The sequence below is a fragment of the Mirounga leonina genome, unplaced genomic scaffold, assembly GCF_011800145.1.
Source record: "Mirounga leonina isolate KUSES-001 unplaced genomic scaffold, KU_Mleo_1.0 Mir_97, whole genome shotgun sequence".
Classification (NCBI taxonomy): domain Eukaryota; kingdom Metazoa; phylum Chordata; class Mammalia; order Carnivora; family Phocidae; genus Mirounga; species Mirounga leonina.
In genome coordinates, this window is record NW_023270889.1 from 7,758,388 (window position 1) to 7,774,073 (window position 15,686).

The following is a 15,686-nucleotide window of genomic DNA, read 5'->3' on the forward strand; positions in this document are numbered from 1 at the left end:
CTGAAGGAATCTGAGGAGACTCTAAGGGAAGAGATACCTGTTCTGAGTTGGATGCTGCTTCTGAAGCAAGATTAGAAGCAGGAATTGACTAGGGATTGGTGTGGTTATGAGGTGACGGCTGTCTAGTAATTGGGTATCCCCAGTAATAGATGGGTGGGATAGCAAAGCAGGTCTGAAGACAACAAAGCAGTAGTCCTACAAAGGGGTCATGATGGTAGTTCATAATTGCATGGCTTTGGGAAAAATGTGTCCTGTTAACTTTCTAGCTGGCTTTATCTGTGTCTATCCTCCCAACCAGAAAAACAGCAAGGGTACACCTCCCCACCCCCCATGAGAACTGATTTTCAGTCCTTCAGTCCTGAACAGGTTTTTACTCTTTCATACCACGTGTCTTCTCTTGTTAAACATGACTGATTTTTTCTAAACAAATGAGAACTTCCTCCAGATCCATCTGTTCTTCTACAGATAAGACTTAATGAAATACCTAATCATGGAGTTGCCCTTTTCTGACAATTTCCAATCTAGGGTGAACCTCCAGTTTCTTGGACCCTCTCCCAAATTATCCAACCAAAGCACAAATCCTATTATAATGGGTTCTAATACCCTCTTACTGACACACCCCCCAGTTCCCCATATGTGTATTCTCCTTTAGTGCAAAAGTACGAAGCCCAGCCTGTTCAGGTACATGTATATTCCTGGTAGTCTTTGGCTGGAAGGGCACGGACAACATAAAGACAGAAGGTATGAGTTGATGACACAAGTGCCAGATACTGTACAAACCAGTATTTGTACTTTGTTACCAGAACACAGGCCTATGACCTGCACTAGCACCCATGCATTCTTGCTCATTGGAGACTTGTACTATTAATCCTTACAAGAGACTTAGGACCCATGTTTCTGTTGAAGATACGGCCAACAATAGTAGCACAGGGCTGGCTCTTCCTTTCGGGATATACCGTTGCAGTTTTAAAACATATCCACACATTTCCTGATGGCCTCCTATTTGATATGTCTTTAGTGACTCAGAACTAAGACTGTAATGGAAGTTAATGCTGTGTGCAGCTTCCAAATGCAGCTTCTTCCTGAGTCTTCCACAATGCCCCCTCCAAAATCCAGCTGCCATGTTTGTGAAAAGTCCAGGCCACATGGACAGGCCATGTGTAGGTGGGTCTTGCCAAGTGATAGCTTCAAGTCATCTCGGCCCAGTCAGCCATGTGAGTGAAGAAGACTTCAGATGATTACAGCTCCTGGCCATTTGAATCACCTCCAGTCCTTAGTTTTCCCAGCTGAGGCTGCAAACACTGCAGAATAGAAAAAAGCCATGCCCTGTCCAAATCCCTAAACCACAGAACTCATGAGCATAATAAAATGCTTATTGTTTGAAGACATTAAATTTAGGTGGTTATTTAAACAGCCCTAGTAACTGGAACACATAATGATCCTGAGTACAGCAGTGACTGGTGACAATGAGCTAGTGGACAAAGCTGGATAGTTATTCACAAAGCAACCACAAGAAGTTTAAAGTATATTCAGTTTTCATGTACTTGGCCCCTGGTCTAATGAACTCCCTCTTCCCCATACCCCTTCCCCCTCACCCCCAAGATTTACAATGAGCACAGTCTTTGGAGAACTGCAAATTAAAGTAATTATCCACCACATTACAGGAGCCATTTTGAAAAAAAGAATCCTATTACAAGTTCCAAAAACCCCAATTATATATATCCTTCCCTTTTACAATAAGGAATCTAAAGGTTAATGTTTTATATTTAATTTTTCCAACTAGACTTGTTACTGAATTCTTAACACACACTGAATAGGACATCTTCTAGCATAGTTTGATTTCAAACACTTAATTTTATGACAAAGTTGAACAGAAATTCTTTAAAATATCAGGATACCACTCCAAAAACTTAAGAGGAAAACTATTTAAATTTTATTTTCAAAGTCTAACTTTAATCCAGACTGAACAAACAAGCTGAAAAGTGAGAAAGCTAACTGTATTAGCAGACACAGATGTACCAAATGTAAAACAGTGGGTTATTAACAGAACTATTTACATGCATATTTACAAGCAATCCTTTTGTACATAAGTTTTTAGTTAGCTGGAAAAAGGCTTTTGACATTAGGTACAAATATTTTTAAATAGGGCTGAGGTGGTACTGCATTATAGTAAAAGTATTAGAAAAGTGATCCTCAGGGTGTATCAATTATAAAGCAGGTGAAAACTTGAGTGACAAAGATCTAGTAAAATTCTCTAGTAAAAAAGTCAATGCAACTCATGCTACAAAATAAAAATGAAAGCCATATAAATAAAGCAGAATAATGTTCTAGGCTTTTGGGTAATGAAAAGTTGGGGGGTGAGTTGGGGAAGAACAATTCCAATAAATCCTAAGTAAAGAATCCTGGTTGTTTAGTTGGGAGTTTTAAGTTTTGTTTTTTTTGTTTTTTTTAATGACATTTTAAAAGCCCTTGGTATCAAATAGCATCTGGATATGTAAATCAGTTGTTAATGATATATTCTAAGACTTTAGTGCTAAAGATTTTCATGATTGTGATTCATACTTGAAACCCAATTCATTGAGACAACGTAAAACTAAATGAAAGCTATATACTCATCTAAAAAAGGATGCTACATTTTGCAATAATACATATTTCCAGGCTAAGACTTTTTCCCTCAAGAAAAGTAGAATTTAAAGGTTAAGCTTCTAACCAACTAGCAAAATTTACTTTCAACATTTCATTTATTTCAAAATCGATTTTATTGCAGCCAGAACAGTGGAATTAACTGTACATAATAAACTATTATATATATATACACATTTTAAGTTATAGGGAATAAAGTTTATTTTGGCAGATAGTGTTAAACAAAATTAAAGTTGCATACATTAGTAACATAACTCAACATCCTTAATTTGGTATAAGTGTGACACATTTTCCTGTTTTCCTGTGTTCTGCTAAATCACCATAACCTAAACTGCTTTATAAAACTGTTATGTTGAAATTTAGCTTTACTGTTTTCGCTTACGCTCTGATTCCAAACAAAACTTTTCATAAGCTTCTTCTATCTCTGGGTCCATCTCATCATCAATATCATCCAAGTATCTATGAAAGAAGTAAAGATGATTCATAAGTTTAACATTTTTCAATTCAGAAATATCTAAGATGCTAAGCCACACAAAAAAGTATGGTGATATAACTTTCTTAGACTGTTACAGAATGTAAGCACTTTTCAGAATTACATACATATCAGTCCTCAGACAACCAAACGCTTAATCTGAGCAGTTACCTTTCACACTGGATTCTGAGTCTCTTGTGTTTGAAATTAAGCTTCTGTTATACTTTTAGACGTATGATAAAAAAAAATTTATCTCTACACCCCATGTGGGGCTCAAACCCACAACCCCAAGATCAAGAATCCCATGCTCTTCTGACTGAGCAGTCAGGCGCCCGACATGTTAAATTCTTAACCTAACCTAAAAGTGAATTCAAAGTCTCGACATATAAATTTGGGGGCTCAAGATTGATATTATTTTCATAAACTTACCTTAATCACACTATAGTTAGAACATAATTTCAGATATGCCATTCACCTCTAATAATGCAAAGTTTTATGTCTACTTTTTTTTTTTTTTTAAGATATTATTTATTTGATAGAGACAGCACAAGCAAGGAGAGCGGCAGGGAGAGGGAGAAGCAGGCTCCCCACTGAGCAAGGAGCCCAATGCAGGGCTCGATCCCAGAACCCTGGGATCATGACCTCAGCTGAAGGCAACCGACTAAGCCACCCAGGCTCCCCTATTTTATATCTACTTAACATCAGAAATGTTATTCTTGAAATGACAATTTAGTCACATTCCATTTATCTGGAATCACTTTCATAACAAGAAGCTACCTTCGAGATCATCTATCTCAGAATTTTTCCAACTATTAGGTAGTTTAAAATGATGGAAAACAAAGCTTTCCACAGTTAAGTATGGGTAGAAAATTTAAAGAGCCCATTAAGGATTTAATATACATATTCTTACTGAATACCCATAGCCATCTTAAAAAGATAGGTACTACTATCATCTCCATTCTTTTTAAGTAATCTCTACACCTAACATGGGGCTTGAACTCACAACCCTAAGATCAAGAGTCACATGTTCTACTGACTGCACCAGACAGGCACCCATCATCTCCATTTTAGAGATAAAAGAAAAAAAGACTCTGGAAGGAGGTTAAGTAAATAACTCTAAGATTTGGGTTAAATATGTAGCACAGCCAGAATCTGACTCCAAATCTTTTCCCTTTTCTACACTTTTCCTCTACAACATGTTGTCTGTATGTCTCCCCACCCCGCAATAATCCTTTCCACCTACATATGTGACAAAACTATCTTGCCAATCCTACCAACTGCTGATGGGTCTTTCTGTCATTGTTCCTCCGTTTCTAGTACAAGGCCATGTGTTGAAATGGCCATAAGTGTATCAGGGCAAGAGCATGTAATATTTACCAAGCAAAACTTCAGAGGACAATCTGAAATTCAATGCCAAGAACAGCTTGAACTTCCAGTGGTATACCCAGCAGGGCTGAACCTTTTTCTTATTGGGCTTGAGTCCTTACAACCCTATTTTTTTTTTTTTTTAATTAAACTAGTATGTAAAAAAAATATGGTAACATTAGATCTCAAACAGACTTATAAATGTCACTAGATGGGGGAGAGAATAAAAGTGGTTCACTTTTTTAACCTACAACATACATGAGAGATGAGACGTAGGAAAAAATTAAGTCAGTTTTAATTTATTCCCTCTCCTCCACTTAGAATACCTGAGTAACTGGTCCAAATTCACATGAACTGTTAAGAGAGCTGGGACCAAACCTTACAAGCTCTTGGTTCTTCTATAACTCAGTGTAATGCAATCTGATGGTAAGCGAGTAGCAAAAGTTTCTTTTATTACAAAGAATGGCAGGTAGGGATCGAGAGATGTGAATGGGACTATAACTTACACCTTCCCATCAGTCCAAACACTTAATGTAGTTATCAGCATTCTCTTTAATCTTAATTCATCCTTTAAAACAGCTAAGATCTGAGTCTTTTACTATCTGCCAGGAGGTGGTTCTAAGTATGTATGTATTTTCACCTAGTTCTCAAAGGAACTCAAGGAAGGGTCTACTATTTCTACTTTACAGATGGAAAAAACAGGCACAGAATTTGCCTAAGACCTTACAGTATTAGAGCTGAACTGAATCTATTTTACAAAACTATACTTGAGTATACCACTATTTTAGTTTTTCCCCTTCAGATATATATACATTTTCAGAATCAGAGTTTATGTTTTCTAGTATGATTTCCTGAAAATTTTTGGTAAGCCATACATGTATACCATTGCAACACCATCAAATCAAAATGTGCATTCTTCATCTACCTTTTTCTAATCTAAACTCCATCTACAAACTATGGCCACAGAAATATCACAAAGAAAGTTAATAGCTAGGAAGAACTTACGGATCACCAGCCCCTGATAAATCTGTCCCATTTTCTTCATAATCTGGAAAAAAGTCTTCTCTTTCAAGTAACTCTTGATATTTCTCTTGGTAATCTATAAAAAAAATTGAAAAAAAGGTTGACAAAAGTCATAAAATGGCCAGTTATCCTTAAAAATGACTTTTAATATTAGTTTTCATTTAAGTAGAGCCAGTGTTTAAATAGCAGTTGCATATTTAATAGCTTTTACAAAACTTATATTCTAACTGGCTTGCTTTTGCCACCTGCGTGCTCATAAATCTTAACATTCCTCTAATTACATGTTGCAAATCAAGGCCACTGTGGATATACCATAGCCAATGTGTATGCCGCTTATACTCTCTGCTGCTTCTTTCCATAAAACAAAACATATATCTATATAACTTGTTGGGAAAAAACATGTTCTTCCATATTCCTGTTCTTCCTTCCACAAGGAAGGATTTTAATCAAATAGCCTGGCCTCTGTTCCCCTTACTCTTTCCCGAGGAAGTCAAGTGAGCTAGTGGCTAGCAACTAACAGCCACTGGCCCATGTTTCTCAATCAGATTAGCTAACCTAGCAAAGGTTCTGAGCACAGGGGATTTTCTTTTCTTCCCTCAGAGACAGCTGGAAGGTAGCTATCTGATAAATGTTTCAGCTATACGAACTTTCCCTTGGTTGGGTTCTTCCAAGGCAATACGGGTAATTTTATAGCTCTCCATCTGCCAACTGTCTTAGGCAGAGTTACTGAGTATCTTTTAAGATTAGCATATCCATATGGAGTACTTATCTCTGAATAATAAAACAGATCAGTGTGTATTAAAATTAGTTACCTTAAAATTGGTTTCTTATGAACAATAGCTACCTCAAATTTCAACAAGATAATTACATTAGACCGTATTTTCCCCAAGATTGCCAGTCTCTATAAAACTTATTTCAGCTTAAAGGGTTGGTGATATTTTGACATCCAATTTTGGCAATTTGGAGACAATTTTAACTGCAGAACCTTTCTGCAACAAATACTTGGGGTAACAGATAAGACAAACATTCTTTTAAATGCACAGATGAGTTCAGAAAAAAGAAAATCAAGTCCCTTGATGACCAACAAAAAGGGAACTGAAAATCATACATACCTACTCCAGCCAGGAGGCTGGCAGACCACATGCTCTCAGTTAACAAAGGGGCTTGGATTTAAAAACCTACAGAAGTTCAGAAAGCAAGGTCTTGGGCCCATGTGAAACAGAGATGGAATTCATGCCCATGCCCACCTCTACCTACAAAAACCCGGGCCCTTCAAAGGGTGGATATCTCAAAAAAAGGTGGACCAGGAAAAAAAACAAAATGGAAAACACTCTGGTGGCAAAGAGAGCTAGCAAAGAAGCTTGCTGGTCTCTTCCTGGGTTTGAAGGAGAAACAACAGTACTCTGAAGAAACCGGTTCCTCAGAAAATTTGTAATAATGGGCCTAGACCTCAAATTTCTACTACCCACATAAAAAACCCTATGACAAGAAAATAAAAACTTGTTCCAAATCAGTTTTACCCCTGTGGCTCCTTGGCAGGAAAAGATGTTACTACAACCCAAGCCATAAGGAGTTTTCATGAAGAAAAACAAAAAAAAGCAGTTAAAACATGAGAGCAGTCATTAAGGGCCACAATATGTATAACTTCAAATGGTTTAGAAAAGTGTGGACAGAACAAGTGATAAAGCAAATAGAATAAACGTTAACAAAGGGTACATGTGGGTAATGGGTGGATGGGTGTTATTTGTACAATTTTTACTTTTGTAACTTTTCTGTAAGTTTGAAATCCTTTCCAAAAAAAGTTTAAGACCATTAAATATCAGATTGCAATTTAAAAAAAAGATCAAAATAAATTTTATGTGATCCTCAAAAATAACAGCAAGGTTAGAATTAAAAGAACAAAAATGTGAAACAAAAATAAGCATCTTTAGAAATTTCTGTAGACAGGGGCGCCTGGGTGGCTCAGTCGTTAAGTGTCTGCCTTCGGCTCGGGTCATGGTCCCAGGGTCCTGGGATTGAGCCCCACATCGGGCTCCCTGCTCAGCAGGAAGCCTGCTTCTCCCTCTCCCACTCCCCCTGCTTGTGTTCCCTCTCTCGCTGGGTCTCTCTCTGTCAAATAAATAAAATCTTAAAAAAAAAAAAGAAATGGACTTCCTTTAAAAAAAAAAAAAAATTTCTGTAGACAAAAGAACAAATAGGTTGAACAAATGAGACACAGATGAACAAAGAACCAAAATGATTCAAGGTAACTTTGAAGACTAAGAAAATCTGTCTTACCAGCCATAGCAAGATTTAAAGTAAAGTAGTAATTAAGACTGTGGTATTGGTATTAAGACAGACAAAAGATCCACATGCACAGACACAGACTAAGATACAAGTTAGAGAGGATGGACACGGTACACATCAGAGGGACTGCATTTTACTGAGGAGAGAGAATGGGTAACTCAACACCAGTTGCTGAGACAAGAGAACATGGAATATTTAAGTCCTACTATATCTATCACATAAAGATTAGCCAGATGGATTAAAGACCTCAATATGAAAAAGCAACAAAGACTTTTAGAAGAAAATGGAATTTGATGGTAATAAGGAAACCTTAGCCACCGAGAGCAGGAACAAGACAGATACAGTGACATGAAAACTCGAAGCTTCTATAGGATAAGACAAACATAATGGAAAGACAGCATATACTGGGAGAACCTCAGAGTCACTTTCTGGGCTATGTAAGGAATTACAAATCAGTTAAGAAACAAACGATCCAAGACAAGTATGGGCAAAGAACACAAATAGGCAATTCTTAAAAAAAAAAAAAAAAATTCTTAAAAAGAAAACAACTGTCAATAGAAACATGAAAAGAAATTCATTATCACTAGTAAGGAAATGAAAGTTTACAATTTGGTACAATCTAACTGACAACAATAAGGTCTGGTAATAAGTGTTGCCATGGATGAGAAACAGGAATCCTCATGTTCTGCTGGGGGCATATCATGTGGTATAGTCAGACTGGAAAGCTGGTTAGCAACATTTAGTGAAGTAGAAGATGCAGGTAACCTACAATGTAGCAACTGTACTTCTTCACCCTGAAGAACCTCCTGCATGTGCACAAGGACTACTTAAAGAGTACAGCACTCTATAGTAAGGAGTGTGAGCCACCCAACCACCCTCAAGTAGGGACCTATAACCAGTGCTGTACTCTGAGTGCAGTATTATTTGGCATTTAAAACGAACCAGCGTGCTTTTTATATTCTGAGAGTTTCATAATTTAAAGTTGAAAGTTAAGCAGTCCTTCTTTCCACCTCCTCTGAGGAACAGGAGGTGCCTCCTATCCAGAGTAAGCAAATGGGAAAATTCCGAACAATAAGCTGGTTATAATTTTTATCAACTGGGAAAATTTTCTCTTGCTCATACTGCAGTCCCATTTATCACAATTAAAGAAATCTTTCTATAAATGGCCCTTTTCTGGAAGGGGAAGTGTGCCGAGATTTAGATTTTAATTAACTTTGACCTACTGACTATTAATGAAACCCGTAATTCTTAGTATCTGCAAGTATTAACCCATAGTAACAAATGTTGTACTCTATGTAGTGACTAGAACCATCTTTCCCTTCTATTTTAACCACCTAAAGCTTACAGTATAAAAATGAAATATTAGAGAAAATATAAAACAAAAATGGTTGCATTTAATCAAGGGATTCCTCCAAAACCACTGTCAGGATGACAAGATACTATATACAGAGTCAGACTTTCCACTTGAAATGGTTCAAAGCGGTTGTCCCTGTCAAGAATATTCTATAGGAGATAAACATTTACAAACATTTACCCTGTATCTTAGAACAATGTGCCTGCTTCAAACAGTTACCGCTTCGTTCCCGTGAGGGTATGGTTTTCTGTAACTCACTAGCTTACCAAGCAATGGGGGGCAAAGCACTGTGAGACAGCCTACCTGGGTCGGCCGCAGTGAAAGGAACACCGTCAGAGGTATAAAATGTTGGTTCATTCTAGGATGAATCAAAGTGATACAAATATGTAAGCATTTCAGAGTTTATTTTTTAAAGCACATTAATTAACAAAGCATGGCTGAGGTCACTCATCTGCACCTGATAATGCAAGATCACACAAAAAACTAGCTTCCTAATAGCCATTTTCATTTCATTGGGAAAGTCTATGGTTTTCAGATTTCTATTCTATTCTCTCAAGTTCCTGCGGCTGTAACCCTGCTGTCTAGTCTGTCACACTCGTGATGAACTGTTTTGTTGTGCACTGTGATTTAGCGTTGTGTCAGCTTATTTTGAGTTGTGGTTCTCCCCCCACCCCCCACCAATTTTTAAAGAATTTCCATGGCTGGGGTTATAGGAGCATTTCTCCATTGTTGTGTTAGGTTTGGTCATGTCAGGAGCTTCAGGGCATCATTGGCCTGGTGATCACTTTTATTTTAATTTACTACAACATGCAAAGTAAAAGTGTGAGATGCAGGCCTTTGGTTATAATTTCTCTGGAAAAACTTCCCACAATCCCACACTCAACTGAGTCCAAGCCTTATTGATTTCCCTTGCCACTGGATGGATCTTTCTCTAGTCCACGCTTTCCTTAGAGGATTCCATGTTTCTTCCCTATTTACCTGGCCTGCTGGTTGCCATGTGACCCTACGCCAATGAAAAGAGTTACTGGCATTAAATTCTGAGAATACCTTTTTTTTTTTTTTTTTAAGAATACCTTTATGTACCTCATCTAGAAATTTCCAAAATTGGATCCAAACAATAAACAAAACTTAAAATGTAAACGCTGGCATACCATAAAATAATTAGGATCATTTTCAGGTGTTGCTTCTCTGTACGTTGAAGTTGCGTGGACTCTACCCCAGTTACTTGACCGGAGTTCAACAAGCTTCAACAGCATCTGTTTCACATCTCTGCAGACAAGTTGAAAAGGAGTTAAGGGTATCCACCAAAGTGTTGTTAGGCTCTAGAATACCACAGACTCCTAAAACCATGTTTCATAAATTTAACATGTACATCTAAGTGCTTTGATTTTTTAGGCATTTCCTATATTGACATAACATTTTTTTTTTTTAAGATTTTATTTATTTCTTTATTTTGAGAGAGAGAGAGAGAGAGAGAAACAGCATGAGAGGGGAGAGGGTCAGAGGGAGAAGCAGGCTCCCCGCCGAGCCGGGAGCCCGATGTGGGACTCGATCCCAGGACTCCGGGACCATGACCTGAGCCGAAGGCAGTCGCTTAACCAACTGAGCCACCCAGGCGCCCTGACTTTTTTTTTTTTAAGCAGCCTTGAAAGTTGTTCCATCTGGGGCGCCTGGATGGCTCGGTCGGTTAAGTGTCTGCCTTTGGCTCAGGTCACGATCCCAGGGCTCCAGGATCAAGCCCCACATCGGGCACCCTGTTCAGCAGGGAGCCTGCTTTTCCCCTCTTCTCCCTGCCTGTGCTCTCTCTCTCTCAAAATCTTAAAAAAAAAAAAGTTATTCCATCTAACTGTGACTATATGGTTCTTAAAGGCAGTGCCTATCCCATATTTTTACCTCCAACTGGACTTAAAATTGTACCTCACCCAAGTATTTACTGAACAGTTTAAAGTCTGAATCATTTTACTTTTCAACGGACTCCTATCTCACCACAGGAAAATCTTAACTTTTTCAATTTATAAACACAACTGAACAAAAAAAGCCAGGTGAGCAGAAGCCATAACTAAAATATTATACCTTTAAAGGAAATATTTAAATATTTAGGTCTGTAAGATTTCAATTCTTTTGATGATAGCATACATCACAGGTTAAAAAACAAGCCCCACAGAAAAAGAAATTGAGATCCACTGGCTAGCTACCCACCTGCTGCAATTTGCATCTAGGACAACATTCTCAATTCTCTGAATGATTTCTTCCATATCAGTCTTTCCTTTCTCCTTCCAGGCATCTTCCAAAACTGACCCTGTCAACTAAAAAAGCAGGTTATCAGTAAAATAAGGGATTCAATAAAGTACAGAAATTCTTAAAAAAAAAAAAAAAAGTATTCATAGCAATTCAAGCATTCTCTAAAGAAAATGAATTTGGTAAGTTAAATACTCCCAATTATTCTCCACCATCTAACAGTCAGGAATCTCTATTTTTCCTGATTGAGAGAAATTAAAGCAGAACCTGAATCACAGGTTTTATGTATCAATGACTATAGGGTATATTCCCCATGTAAGTTAGGCTATAAAATTTTAATCAACCTTTCGCTTTTTGAAATATACAAGTATAGAAGCTCTGAATTTAAAAAAAATAAAAAATACAAACTTCAGGGGGGGGAAAAAAAAGAGGTAAGGATATAAACCGGTAATTCATAGGAAAAAAATGGCTAACAAATGTGAAGAAATGCTTAAATTCACTAGTGATCAGGAAAATGCAAAACAAGATTTTTGTTTTTACTCATTAGCCATGACAAAACAAACCAGGATTGATTATATCCATCACTGGTAAGAATATGGGGAAAGCAGTATACTCATTCACTGTTGGTAGGACAACAACCAAACCACACACTGTCGTTTAGAAGGGAAATTTGACATTACTTCTCAAAATAAAGTATACTACGCTCACTGACCCACCAAATCTATGTGTAGGAATCGAACCTACATGAACAACTGCACATATAGAAACGAAGTTACTGCAGAAAGAGGTAAATCTTTTGTGCCAAAGATCTAAGATATTGTTAGATTAAAAGAGCAAGCCAAAAAGAGATTTTTTTGAGGGCACATATACATACATGGGAAAGGAAATTTAGAGATGGGGGTGAAGGACTTCCATTTTTTGCTTCTAAATTTGGATTCTCATATTTAAAAAAATCAGTACAGGGTAGCACGGGTGGCTCAGTTGGTTAAGAGTCCGAGTCTTGATTTCGGCTCGGGCCATGATCTCAGGGTCGTTGAGATTGAGGCCCATGTCAGGCTCTGTGCTCAGTGCGGAGTCTGCGTGTCCCTCTCCCTCTGCCCCCCGCCCCCAAATCCTGCTCATGCACTCTCTCTCTCCCCCCCAAAAAATCTTAAAATCAGCACATACTGCTTTTCTAATATTTAAATTCAAGAGCAAAGCAAAATGTCAATATTTAACTTAAAGAAAAAAATTTAATCTTGAATTCACTCAATACTATACATACTTTCCTTCCTCTAAATCATATACGAATGGGGTAGAAAGACGAATTTTAAGACAAACATAAGTAAAACCTACCTTCAGTAATTTTACTGCACAAATTAAGTTGTCATCCATAGGATTAGAAAAGAGAGCATTCAGCAACTCCCGAAGACCAACCTGAAGAATATCTGCTCTTGTAACCTGTCCATTTGTTCCCTTGATCTTTTGGGACAGAAGAAAATGAAAAGCAACCATGCCAAAATATTACAACAGATAAATAAATGGTCTAACATCTTGGCAAAATAAGTGTTTTAAGTTAAACAATACAAAAATCAGAAATGCTCTTGTATCTTCACAAAATTATACTATTTTACATGTATATAGGACCTCTAATACAACTAGTAAACTACAGGTAAAATTTTCCATTTATCACACATAACATATGGTCAGGATAACCTAAGCCTCCTTTATAAATTACTGCTTCATAAAGCATTCTCTGGTCTATTAAGCTACCACCATTTTTGGAACATGCAGCATTTTATTATTCTTTTTTATACTATTTAAAAATACTGTTTTGCATCAGAATCGTCTAAGTATCGTAGCTCTCCAGCCAGAAGAGCTGCAGTCTCAGGAGTCACACCTCATCTGTACACCCCCCACAGACATGGCATTATTACGTCCACATAGGAAACAACTGCATTCTTAGAATGACTCTTCATTTACAGCACATTTTAGGTGAATGCTCTTATTTTGGCTTATATAAAAATTAAACTGAAAGATTAATGCATGAAATTTTTAAAAAATTAAGTCCATCCAGGGACACCTGGCTGGTTCAGTTGGCATAGCATGTGACTCTTGATCTCAGGGTTGGGAGTTCAAGCTCCATGTTGGGCATGGTGCCTACTTAAAAAAATAAAATAAAATAAAATCCCAATGCAAAAAAAAAATAATAATAATAAGTCCATCTGTGGTAAAATGGGGTAGTAAATTAGGCACTAGATTGGACAGACCTTTTAGATGCACTGAGATGCACATTTGATGGTGGATCTCATGGGTCTTTTCAGTGGTGTTTACGATTAAGTTTTCAAGTCAAAGTTAAAGGAGGTATAACCTATCTCTGGGATTAACTAGTCCAAGAAAAAAAAAAGCAAATCCATTACAAAGTAATATTCAGCACTAGATATTCTAGTGTCTCCCCCCCGCACCGCCCCACCCTTTCAACTCAAAGCTTTGTGTTCTGCAGAGTACGCTGCTTTTGAGCCACCATCTGAAAGTCAATATACGAAATGTGTGAATTCAAAAAAGGTATTATCTGTATTTCGAGAGCTTACACTGCATGGAAACCATGGCTTTCCAAAAGTACACAGACTTTAAAATTCCCAGTAACCACTTCCCAACAGCCTCCCCGCAAACAGAAGAAACAAACATTATGGACGTTCCATTAGAACGCAGGCACTAGCGTGAGCAGCCCCTAAAGCACTGTTTCTCTCTCCCTTCACCTGGTTTTATTTCACCCTTAATGCTGTCCAAGGATAATGTGAATACAAATTCCTTATCATGATCAGTTTACGTTCCCAGGCTTTGTCAGTACTTAAGAAAATTCCTCCTCACCTCCAGGTTAAGATAGAGCTCCCCCAGGAAGAGAACAAATGCGTGGAATCGTTTCCGAGTCACTTCGTCACCTTTTGCAGCTTGATCTTTAACTTCATATTCAGTCCGACATCTAATGAAGATACACCTTTTATAATTGCACACTGCTTTGTTTTGTGAACAAACAGGATGACCAGCTGTCGGGTTCGCAGTCCGCAAGCAATACAGAGACAAGTACCATGCACCAATGCCCTGACTTTCTGGAGTAAAAAATGTTCCTGTCTATTGTAGAGACCAGAACAGGCATCATCTTTTTATACTAAGATTCCTAGTTGTAAGAAACTAACGGGTTTATTTTCAACTACTCTTATCAGATCAAGTTTGTAATCTGTTTAAGCAACATAGGTTTCATGAGGTTCATTGCATACTGGCGCGAAAAAGAAAGAAAATGCCTCACCTTTGTTTTATTGGCTTTTTGTCAAGAAAGCAATGTTTTGTATTTTTTTTTAAAGCATTGTTTTAACTCAAATTGTCTCTGTAAAATGTTCTATTCTGAATATATGAACTTTGAAACATATCTTTAAATATATATATATATATATATATAGATGGTCTCCAACTAAGCTGAAAATAAAATGAACTCTTATTAAGCCCATTATCCTTAATTTCCATTATACAAATCAGAGAAAAGAAGGGAAAGGTCCCCAAATGAAATTCACATAGAAACAGAAAGCAATTAGTTTGGTCTCAATGTCCCAGAGACCAAAGGAGTCATATAACTTAGTTTCCCTTGCTTTATTTTCCCCCGACTTGGCCCATCTACCATCCTATAAAGTATCTAAAACCATTACCATAAACCTGTCATTGCCCATTTCAGTGAATTATGGTGTCAGCTGTTATTAAAAAGGATTTTTTAAGGGGCGCCTGGGTGGCTCAGTAGTTAAGCGTCTGCCTTCGGCTCAGGTCATGATCCCGGGGTCCTGGGATCAAGCCCCATATATTGGGCTCCCTGCTCAGCGGGAAGCCTGCTTCCTCCTCTCCCACTCCCCTTGCTTGGGTTCCTGCTCTTGCTATCTGTCAAATAAATAAAATCTTTAAAAAAAAAAAAAAAGGATTTTTTAAATGTACTTTAAATGTTTACATTCTTGGCGTTAAATATTTATCTTTATTGATAATGTGGTGAAAAAACTCAAGGAAAGTCATGTGTTTTGTAAAGCTGATTTTTGACAGTTCTGTTAAAGACAAAAGGAGGGATTTATGGAGACTGAATGGATTCCAAGTATGAGGGACCAGTTTAGCTTCGCTTTGTAAAAAAAAAAAAAAAAAAAAAAAAAAAGTAAATTTTTTAAGGAAAAAAGAAGTCACTGCTTACCAAGAATTTACCTTGGGTCAATCTGTGAATCATCCATAAACCCAGGATAATTTATCATGTCTATGTGGCCTATAGCTTACAAGCTATTTTAAATGAGCAATATT

At 37.3% G+C, this 15,686-nt stretch overlaps 1 protein-coding gene across 3 annotated transcripts in view; it reads right to left on the bottom strand.

The window, feature by feature from the left end:
• Positions 1–1,931: 1,931 nt before the first annotated feature.
• Positions 1,932–15,686, bottom strand: part of LOC118006471 (polyadenylate-binding protein-interacting protein 1) — a 31,623-nt gene continuing 17,868 nt past the window's right edge. For all 3 annotated transcript variants that reach the window (XM_034999140.1, XM_034999139.1, XM_034999138.1), the window contains exons 5-11: positions 14,232–14,343; positions 12,717–12,842; positions 11,343–11,449; positions 10,295–10,412; positions 9,447–9,501; positions 5,486–5,579; positions 1,932–3,102 (exon numbers count right to left, since the gene is read on the bottom strand). In XM_034999140.1, coding sequence (XP_034855031.1) covers positions 3,009–3,102; positions 5,486–5,579; positions 9,447–9,501; positions 10,295–10,412; positions 11,343–11,449; positions 12,717–12,842; positions 14,232–14,343 — 706 coding nt within the window. In that variant the 3' untranslated portion in view covers positions 1,932–3,008. The remainder of the gene's footprint in view (positions 3,103–5,485; positions 5,580–9,446; positions 9,502–10,294; positions 10,413–11,342; positions 11,450–12,716; positions 12,843–14,231; positions 14,344–15,686) is intronic.